This window comes from Bicyclus anynana, chromosome 8 (assembly GCF_947172395.1).
Source record: "Bicyclus anynana chromosome 8, ilBicAnyn1.1, whole genome shotgun sequence".
Taxonomy (NCBI): domain Eukaryota; kingdom Metazoa; phylum Arthropoda; class Insecta; order Lepidoptera; family Nymphalidae; genus Bicyclus; species Bicyclus anynana.
Genome location: NC_069090.1, coordinates 13,921,180 through 13,932,009, shown reverse-complemented (window position 1 = coordinate 13,932,009; position 10,830 = coordinate 13,921,180). Strand labels below are relative to the sequence as shown.

General features: G+C 36.4%; 1 protein-coding gene across 2 annotated transcripts in view; it reads left to right on the top strand.

Annotated features, from left to right (window-relative positions):
• Positions 1-2,493: 2,493 nt before the first annotated feature.
• The window catches only part of LOC112051554 (Fanconi anemia group J protein), an 85,794-nt gene continuing 77,457 nt past the window's right edge, over positions 2,494-10,830 (top strand). For both annotated transcript variants that reach the window (XM_052882928.1, XM_052882927.1), the window contains exons 1-2: positions 2,494-3,150; positions 4,437-4,548. In XM_052882928.1, the coding sequence (XP_052738888.1) occupies positions 2,713-3,150; positions 4,437-4,548 (550 nt within the window). In that variant the 5' untranslated portion in view covers positions 2,494-2,712. The remainder of the gene's footprint in view (positions 3,151-4,436; positions 4,549-10,830) is intronic.

Genomic DNA, 10,830 nt, shown 5'->3' with positions numbered 1-10,830 from the left:
TACTTTTATTTAACGAGCGTATGTTAAATCATAGATATCAAAATAATTCATTTATCTGCACTAGCAACACCAAGGGGAGCCCGGCGAATGTCTTCACGGCGTAATTTATGGGGACACCAATTTAGTGGCGCGATATTAAAGGCGGACGTAAACTGTTGAATGGACCGAAAAGTGGGGTGTCGTGTCATCCTTAATTTAGTTTTGTTTTGCATATTTATTTGCCGCTTGTTATTTGCGAACAAGTTTGGAATAGATGACTTTTACTTGCAACATTTTTTAATGTAAACTTCCTTAGGCACGTTGGTATAAAACACTGAACTTACTTGACTATTAAGTAAGTTTGTTGCCAATAGAGTCCAAAATTACTGGACCATTTTAAAAATTCTTTCACTAATTTAAAGCTACATTATCAGCGAGTAACACAGGCTATATAAATAAATAGCGGGGAGTTTACTAGTACATACAAAAGTATAGAACGAAAGCCTGTGACTACTATATACTGTGGTGATATGATACCTTCGTTATTTTGTAAAAGTTGAAAGTCAGTTAGCATAATGTAAGTACGGTATGGTTTAGATCTTAATGGCTTTCTGATATAACAATCATACAAATATAAATATATTTCTACAAGTATTTTCTTTGAAATTATAAAAGAAATTATATTAAATTTATGTTATTTATCGCCAAACACTTTGCCAACCAGGTTAAACAATCTCTTTTCCTTGAATGTATTTTGCACTATGCATCTTCATTGCATGCGTAGCATCAGTAACCACCCACCCTAAAGCACTAACAAATTCATTGGTCAACTATGTATCACATAATAAAGTATATTTTGTACAAGTACCCTCTGCTGTAACAAAATCGATATCACCAGACTATAACACTAATTGCGCTGCCTAAACAGCGTGGTGTCGGGTTATAAACCAAATTATAACGCGCCATAACCTCTGTTGACAACTCACTCGTGTAATGGCGCCGTATTTTGGCGGGAAACGGGAGCTTGGCGCAACGCACTGGCAACACTTGACTGCTTATGCGATAAAACGGCGGCATGGATGTAATAATTTATTTCATCAATGAACGACAATTACTAACTATGATATATTATTTATTATGTAATTAGCATCATAAACTGACCCTATACAGTGCTATTTCATTTTAACTTAGTAGGTAGGTATTAGAGGATGAAAACAGTTTTTATGCCTTTTTTCTGTTTCAGCTTAATTTACACACATTAAGCTCATCGCTTCATTAGTATGAATTACTTATGTTTCAGTATTCAAAATGAAAACAGTTATTTTTTAGCCTGTTTCGTTGGGCTAGTGGTAGGCCAACTAGGCGACAGATCATGGAGGATCTGCAGGGTTATTCTGTAACATTCAAATAATAAGTCACTACATCGTTTTTATCGTAATTATGATCATCTAACATAGTTATTTCAACGAAATAATCTTGACTTCGTCATTTTACGTCACATGGTAGTGATGTTTTTGTTATACGACTAACTAACATGATTATATCAACAAAATTCCATAAATGTCGGTTTATTGTTGAAATAATCTTACTACTTGTTACTACCACTTCTATATTACTGCCACTTTACGTAATGAAGATAATTATGTCGTTTCGTTGAAAATGCGATGTTAGATTATTGCATCAACGAAAATACTATGAAAAACGTTATAGTGATTCATTATTTGAATGGTACACCTAGGATACATAATATTCATTATTTGAATAGTACCTACACCAAGTTACACAATAACCCTACTGGACTGTTAAATACTGAACTTCTTCTAAGAAATTCCCAGTATTCCCAGAAAAAGTTAAAAATGCCTCGTTGGTCTAGAGGTTAACATATTATGTGGTTTCCGATCATGAGGTCCTGGGTTCAAATCCTGGGTGGGGTATAGGAGATATTGAGTTTGTTTCTGTACTATGACAATTCAGTTATTATTCTCAGCCATTAGTAAGGAAGTTTGTTGGTGTTACAACCCGTGCCTCGGAGAGCAGTCATCAGTCCGGGTCATTATAATTTACATCATCAAAATGTTATAGAATTTAACATTATCACCTCGTGATAACCCAGTGGATATGACCTCTGCCTCAGATTCCGGAGGGTGTGGGTTCGAATCCGGTCCGGATCATGTCATGTCATCATCTAAAAAGTTAGGTTTAATAAAATTATAGGTACTCTGATCTATTCTGCATGAATGAATACCTACTCGAATAATTATTAATGTATCCATAGCCGTTATCAGTAAATTATGTAGGTATTACTTTTACTTTTACAAGGGATTGGGATACCTAATATAACCATAATTATAACAAATTGTTTAGTGGATCGCTGTCGAAACTAAAGTTTTCGTTATGAATTAATTTTTATAAAATTCAAATTAATAAGATAAGTGTCGATAAGTTTTTGAACGAGTATTTCTGTCAATGTCAAGTAACAAGTTGTCAAAGTCACTGTCAAACGGACGTACGAATATGAACTGTCAAAACAAAAACAATAATACCTGTTAATTCTTGTAAAATTTTTCTTTTTGTTACACCAGTTCTAATAATCATAACTATTGGTTAATTTAAACGAATAGTATAAGGATAATACTATGTGAATTATGTGCTCAAATCTTGTTTACCTGAACTGAAAGTGAAACAGCAAAGTTGGGCGGCAAACTTTTGTTTATTTACATTGTATGCCGCATAATGTCTTCACCAATCGACATTTCTGATGATACAGTCTACATTTCTGACGATGACGAGAGTTTCGACCAAGAGGCGTCGCAAAGAAAACCCAAACGCTACGGCCAAATATATATCACCGATGACGAAGATGAGGAACCTGAAACGTCTGTACATGAAAAAAACAATCGGCAGGCGGTCTTAAAAAACTTATTTCCAAATATTAAACATGATAATTCTACTGATGACGAAGAAGAGGAACCTACGATATCTGTAACTAAAAAAAATAATAGACAGATGCTAATAAAAAACCTGTTTCCAAATTTAAAAGATACTTATGACACAGTAGCTGATCTAGTTACTCCAGTCACTAAACAGTTTGAACATGTGATGATGATTGGTGGCGTTAGTGTTGTTCTGCCGGTTAAACCATATGGCTGTCAGATTGCGGTGATGTCTAAAGTAAGTTGTATTTCAAACATAGAACTACTTAAAAATTATCATCAACTTATATTCAGCTCACTGATGAGCACGAGTTTCCACTCAAAATGTAAAGGGTTAGGCCAATAGTCCATCACGCTGGCCCAATTTTTTGTTGTATCTTAGGTATGCAGGTTTCCTCACAATGATTTTCCTACACTTTGAGACACATGATATTTAATTTCTTAAAATACACATAACTGAAAAGTTGGAGGTGCATAACCCAGACCAGATTCAAACCTATGCACTCCAGAATCAGAGGCAGAGGTCATTTCCACTGTGCTATCACGGTTCGAATATACAGAATATTCTGGTATCTTTTAATCCAATGTTGATCATTATTAACCTTATGTTATCAGCCCACAGTAGGGCCAATGATTTAGCCAGTAGGGATTTGCTACCTGGAGCTAGGGTGTCCCTTTCACTATCAGTCCAGGGTCAGGGCTCCTTATAGAAGAGAAATGCCACCTCAATACAGGTTTCCAGGCTTATGTTAATGTTAAACTGTTTACAAACACTCATAATTATATGTTAATTATGATTAAGGCTAACACCTTTACATGTTTTATGAGGTGCAAGCCTGTATATAGCAGTGGCGAGCACTTCGTTGATGCAAAAATGTACTGCCTACCTTAAAAACTCATTGCAACCCTGTGTTGCACAAGGATTTTTCCATTTTGCACAATATGTACATACAGTGCATACCCTAGCTAAATACCTTGTGCAAGGTACTGGTATATAGCCACTAACTTCCCTACTCTGTTAATGATCAAGACTGAAGATATCATGTTCTCTTGATCCAGGGCTTTAAACCAGAACATCAATATCTAAACCTGTATAGGTTTCTGGGGTAAAATAATTAATCTATTCTTTAGTATAGTAATAGTATTGTATAGTACCGCTGATGAAGATGAGGAACCTGAAACATCTGTACATGTAAATAACAATCGGCAGGCGGTCTTAAAAAACTTATTTTCAAATATTAAACATGAAAAATCTACTGATGACGAAGAAGAGGAACCTACGATATCTGTAACTAAAAAAAATAATAGACAGATTTACAGTAATGTGTAAATTTCGAGTCCACTCTGACATTACAAGTAGCCAAACTGCCCACTGTGCAGCTATTATAACCTGCTGGGACATGTTTATCTATACTACAATAGCCAATTCAAAGCATACTTAACCGTTGACACATACTATACCATCTTAGATTACTTTGTTCCTTAAAAGTGGTAAATAGTAGTTTAATAATTAATTCGCTTTAGGTAATAACAGCAATAAAGGATAAGAAGCACTGTCTACTGGAGAGTCCAACGGGCACTGGGAAAACACTGGCCCTGCTGTGTGCTGCGCTTGCTTGGCAGAAGAAAGAACGTGGTAAGTCAAAAGTCAAAGTCAAAGTCAAAGTCAAAATTCATTTATTTCAAATAGGCTTAGTTTACAAGCTCTTTCGAAACATCAGATAATAATATTAAACTTAATGGTGATAATAGTTATTCAAATAATTAAAATTCAAGTCAACGAGCCTAATAACATACAATACTTAGTACCAGATTGACCACCTTCCTATAAGAGTTTGTTATTAAAATGAAAAAAAAAAAAAAAAATGTAAGTATGTTTTGTCATTTTCTCACTTTATGTGAAATGACAAAGATAAAATTTGTGAATAAGCTGTCTGAAACTACCACTTATTATTTTATATGCATAAGGGAGTTTTTTTATCTACTTTAACGCTTTATGTGACTAAGTGATAATTCTGAAATTTTGTTTACAATTGTTAAGTATGTACAGGAAATAACATAAGGTTTCTTTCATCCAGAAGAAGATACCTATTGCTTAATCCCCACCACACTGCTCCAATGCAGGTGAGTGGGTTTGGGTGATAATGATTGACTATTAAATTAAACCTTGTGATCCAAAGCTAATACAAAAATAGATTAACAGAGCAGTTTACATGTATGTGATTTTTTAAATGTTTAGAAGTAAATATGAATTAGAGGCAATTGTGACTAACAATAATTTAATTGACAAAAAATTTTTTTTCTTATCTGATAGCTAGTTAGAGAATATTTTCCGTTGAATTATTTGGGGCTTGAGTTGGACTTGGATACAGTATTCCAAAGTATTTGTTACATTCTGAAGAAGGTTTTTGTATAAAATAATAATTTCCCGTTTGACTTAACCGATTTTGATGCAGTTTTCAGAAAAATATTTTTTTATATTCTGGAGAAGGTTTTGGTATAGAATTACCAACTTAAAAAGGAGGTTGTTTCAGTTAGTGGTTTGTACGAGTAGGTACACAGTTATACTTTGTTATTTCACCATCAGATTATGCCTTCCCTGTATTTTCAGTATAGATAACTAGCGGACGCCAATGACTTTATCCGCGTGGAATTCAGTTTTTCACAAATCCCGCGGAAACCATGCATTTTTCTGGGATGAAAAGTAGCCTATGTGTTTATCCAGAGTAAAATCTATTTCCATTCCAAAGGACATGGCCGAAAAATGACATTGCGTTTACACGTACTTAGCTAGTGTATTTATATAATAAAAATAGAAAGATGAATTAACACATAATTCTTAACCTCTCTGAACTTCTCAGTTTTTATTTAAAAATAAAAAGATTGCAATATGAATTCGTCCACATCCAATGCTTCTGTCCAAAGAATACTCGCGCTAATTTTAAGAACTACTGGTCCGATTTGAAAAATTCTTTCAGTGTTAGATAGCCCATTTATCGAGGAAGGTTATGACATATATATAATCCCCGTATTCTTACGGGAACGGGAACCAGGCGGGTGAAACCGCGCGGCGTCAGCTAGTAATCAAAATAAAATCCATACCATGCCTAAAGGACTTAGGTGTAGTATCGTGTAAATAACTACATACACATCAATTTTTTTATATGTTTATACGTCTGGTTATATGTATAGAGAGCAACCAATTCATGATATTAATGAAGCACTATAAAACCTTTTAAAAAAATAATGTGATTTAAACAAGCTCATAGGTATTTTAGCACTGTACTGCTAAACATGTAACAATTATTTGTAGGTAGGCGTTATAGATAATAATAAACGAAGATGTACCTACCATTTTTTCCACATAGAGATCTACAGGTAGGTAACGTACTACACCGCTAAATCGCTTGGGGATACGTCTCGTCGTCTCAATAATTAGCCACTACTAATACACCTATCTACCACCAGATCAGAACTTCAGGCCTATTTTGTATATACATTTTAGTGGTTTTAGTAGGTCACATTTTCAGCGGTGGATATTTTTCTCGGTGTACGATTCTGAATAATTCGATAAAAATGTGGCCTACTATTACTTAATCCATGTCAGGTTACCGTAATAATTCTCAACATCTGTATGATATTGTGAAGCGTCATAAGTGCTTTACTATCAGAATAATTATTTATTTATACTATAAATAAATAATTATTCTTACTTATAAATCTTGCAATACCTAGAGCTCGTCATTATTTGGAAGACGAGCCTACGACGGTCAGCGGCCAGCGAGCCAGCGCGGTTCACCATTTTGCAATGCAACATAGTACATAGGAGCGGACGTTTCGCGCGAAATAAACATGACATGTTTAAGTCTAGTCTGTTGTAATGACAACTTCTGCGAGTTTAATATTTATAGTAATTTAATATACCAATTTTTAGCATTATAAAATACCAAATATCATTTGTGTAAATTGAAATTAGTAACTCATACAAAAATCGGCCATGTCCTTTCAGCCAAATCGCTTCAGTAACCGCAGCGTAGATACTTAGTATAGCATACTTACACACAAACTTTCGCCTTTATAATATTAGTGTGAAGTGTGATAGTGTGATTCAAATAAAAAAATAATAGTATAGTTGCTTCCGATGCTATATAAGGTCGAGTGACCTGTGCGACTAAGTACGATTCCCTTTACTGAGCTATTGAAGCTAAGTCGGTACTGTAACAAGTGACAATTGATCATAACAATTCGCGTGTACCGACCACAGCGTCGTCGCAGCCACAAAAGCGCGACCATAAATCCTGCCACACGACACTGCGAACATCGAACAGCCTAACACGAAAATTGCGCCACAACCAAATGCATTTGTTGCATGCCATTTTGTGGGCCCATTTGCATCGGATAAGGGTGTACCTGATATTTTCCATGTTTTTTATTGTTACCTGATTGGCCAATTCATTTCGTCGATGGCTTCACGTGAACGGGTAATTCGGATGATTCGATCGTTTTACGTTATTCGACATAAATAGCTATATGTACTCGTAAATGTACGAGTAGCTACTATGTGTGATCTATCGTTTTATATAATAACTAGCGGACGCCCGCAACTTCGTCCGCGTGGAATTTAGTTTTCACAAATCCCTCGGGATAGAAAGTAGCCTATGTGTTAATCCAGGCTATAATATATCTCAATACCAAATTTCAGCTAATTCGGTTCAGTAGTCAAGGCGTGAAAGAGTAACAAACATTCATATCATCAAAATCATCTGTTTTCGCAAATCTCGGGAAACCATGGATTTTTTCGGGATAAAAAGCCTATGTGTTGATCCAGAGTAAAATCTATTTCCATTCCAAAATGCGCGAGAAAATCGATGTAAACTTTAATTAAGCGTCACCATTTTTAGAAGATAAAATGGGTCATCATCTTTATCAATCCAATCAAACGGGCCTACTAAAGCCAGGCCTCCCGCCGCTTCTTTTTTTTAAAAGAACAACTTATATTTCTTAGTCAGAAATATTCGTGATACACATTTTAGTGCCATATAGTTCTGTTCATTTTGGACATTTCCATTAGCCACAGATCCATCACAGTATCTCTTAGTTGAAAAAAAAACGCGTTCTTAAACATGGCAGTGACGTCGTCAAACACATTTCCCATAAAATTAGTATAACCATTTCTCACATACAAAGTTATGCTTTGAACTCAAAGCTAATGCAGTTTTACACCAGAACTTATACACTCGAAAGCTCTAAAGTACGATATTTCGCTGTAAACGACGACTTTCTAAACTCGATATGTTATACGTAATGTCATTACAACTTCGGAAATCGAATTTTTCAACTCCTAGAGCCAACAGTCGAATAAACTTTAAGCCTGTTCCACAGATTAAAGAATAATAGGCAGATAGAGGGCACGGAACACGACAATGACGTAGCCGTTCCAAATTCTCATTCATTTATCTTTAAAACTGGAAATGACATATTTTTCGCTTTCCTCGTCCCTACTAAGCTCCCTATTCGCTTGTAATGGTTCAGTTGAGGCGACGGGATCTATAAAATTCAGGTGTTTCCCAGACGTAAAAAAAATGCCGCGTCATTTGATTGTCATGGCATCGCCGTCAGTGTCATTTAAACGCTGACGCGGTGAGAAACGTCGCCCGACAGCCATTTGCTTCTGGCGTGTGTCAACTTTGCCCCGACGTTATTGCTCGTGGAACTCTTTCGCCAATTTTCCCCGCGTCAAAACTTGTGACGTCTCAATCGTGACCGCCTGAAAGATCTGGGCAGTTTGTTTTTTTAAGTTTTCCAGTTTGTCACGAATACTTGCGGTTCTGTTCGCACGATTCCGAATATAAATTTAAATGAAAACTACTGATAAGTAGTTTTTTTTATTATGATTATTTTAAAGCCTAATCATTATGTGTTTCGGTCTGAAAAGAATGGTTTTTAGATAAGCTGAAAGCAGTCGTAAACGCATGTAGGCGTCCACATATCCGTATCGTACGTATCGGACGCATTACATTTGAATTTTAAGCGTAGGTAAACTAGAAAAGCATTGTCGTGGATGTAAGCGAGCTAAATCTCCTTTTCTTGATGGAGTTACATCTGCCACTGCAGTGAGTCATTAAAATTAGGCTGATAATAAGATGATGTAAGAACACAACCTTGAACGCAGCGCTAAACACACCTCTAACCTCTGAATGTCCTTTTCTATAGGGAGTCAGATCAGATCCTACAATGGGTGATTAAAAATAGGCTGATAATTCAAAATAAGCATCAGCTAACGAGAACGCAACCTCGAACGCAGTGCTTAAACCTCTGACCAAAGTGCCTTATAATTTGTAACGCATCAATTACATTAAGCGCAGACCGTGTATCAAAATTAAAAAAGCATTGTCGTGGTTCTAAGCAAGCAGCTTTAAAGCTCCATTTTCTATAAGGAGTCAGATCTAGTCCTGCGATTTGTCAATAAAAATAGGCTGATAATTCGAAATAAGTTTAATAAGCTCAACAGCTAACGAGCACGCAACCTTGAACGCAGCGCTAAACGCACCTCTGACCGACGCTTTACAAAGTGCCTTATAATTTGTAACGCATCAATTACCCTCGGCGCAGACCGCGCAGAGCGACGCGTCACCGCCCCAACATGTCTTTGAGCTTCCCTTTTCCGCGTCTCTCCCTTTTACTTTCGCCGCTTTTTTGTCATTCCGCGTAGCTGACAACCCTTTTGCTAAATTGAATTAGAATGTCTCTATTTGGCAAAGGCCTTTGTTGTTGCCACCGACATCTGATGTTTTAAAATGTTCTGATATGTTGTTATTTTTTTATTCGTAGCTTATTTCTGATTAGCTTAGTTGTGATTGTAGATCGCACTGCACGCTAAGTCCTCGGTCCTGACCACTGCGTTATATTGATCGTTACGAAGTCAAATATAATCCGAAGCCCACCAACCCCCGTTGGATTATCATCCATCATGGGTTGCCTCTGTCTACGCTCCAAATCTCTTGTAGAACGGAAGAGGCCCTCCAGTAGCTAATTGATAAAACAGGCTGATTTTGATATGAGCGTAGGTATGACGCATATCAATAGAAGTTTTTGGCTTGTCAACTCTGCCAGAGTCAGTAATGATAGATTGACGATAGACGTAAATAAATATATTACCTTTTTAAACAGTTTTCTACGCGACATTGCACGCTTGCCGGTATGTTTATTGTAGTATATTGCTTTTCTCGAAAATTTTGTAAATTCTTAATTTTAACGTCAAGTTTAATGACACTGGCAGTGAAAAATATGGCAAAAGCATAACCATAATATTTCGTTTTTATTCACTGCCTACATCCCTAAACGTCTTGCAGACTTGACGGTAAACTTGATCGTGAGTGGTTGGCATAAGGTGCTAAGAGTCAGTGGCTAAGTTGGAACGCTGTAGTGCGTTCCAACTTAGCCTATTATCGGTTTAATAATGTACAAAAAAACTTAATATGCGTAAAAGGAATAAACTGCGCGACGATTGCTAACAGTCGGCGGCTAGCATTACATCAAGTGTACACTTTATTAGTGTAAAAAATGCGCAGTTTGCGAGTGATGTAGTATGCGAACATCATTAGCAGGCACCTCCCGCCACGCGTTCATTTATTTTAAGGGTTGTCGCCAATGTCGTAAAATCATAGAAATAAACTGCGTAATGTTGTTAGTGGTAGAGTTTCGGTAGGCTTTTTGTGTCAGTTTTCATCCGAGAAAATCATTATCAACCCATATTCGGTTCACTGCTGAGCTCGAGTCTCCTCTAAGAATGAAAGGGGTTAGGCCAATAGTCCACCACGCTGGCCCATTGCGGATTGTCAGACTTCACATACGCAGAGAATTAAGAAAATTCACTGGTATGCAGGTTTCTTCACGATGTTTTTTTCCTTCGCCGTTT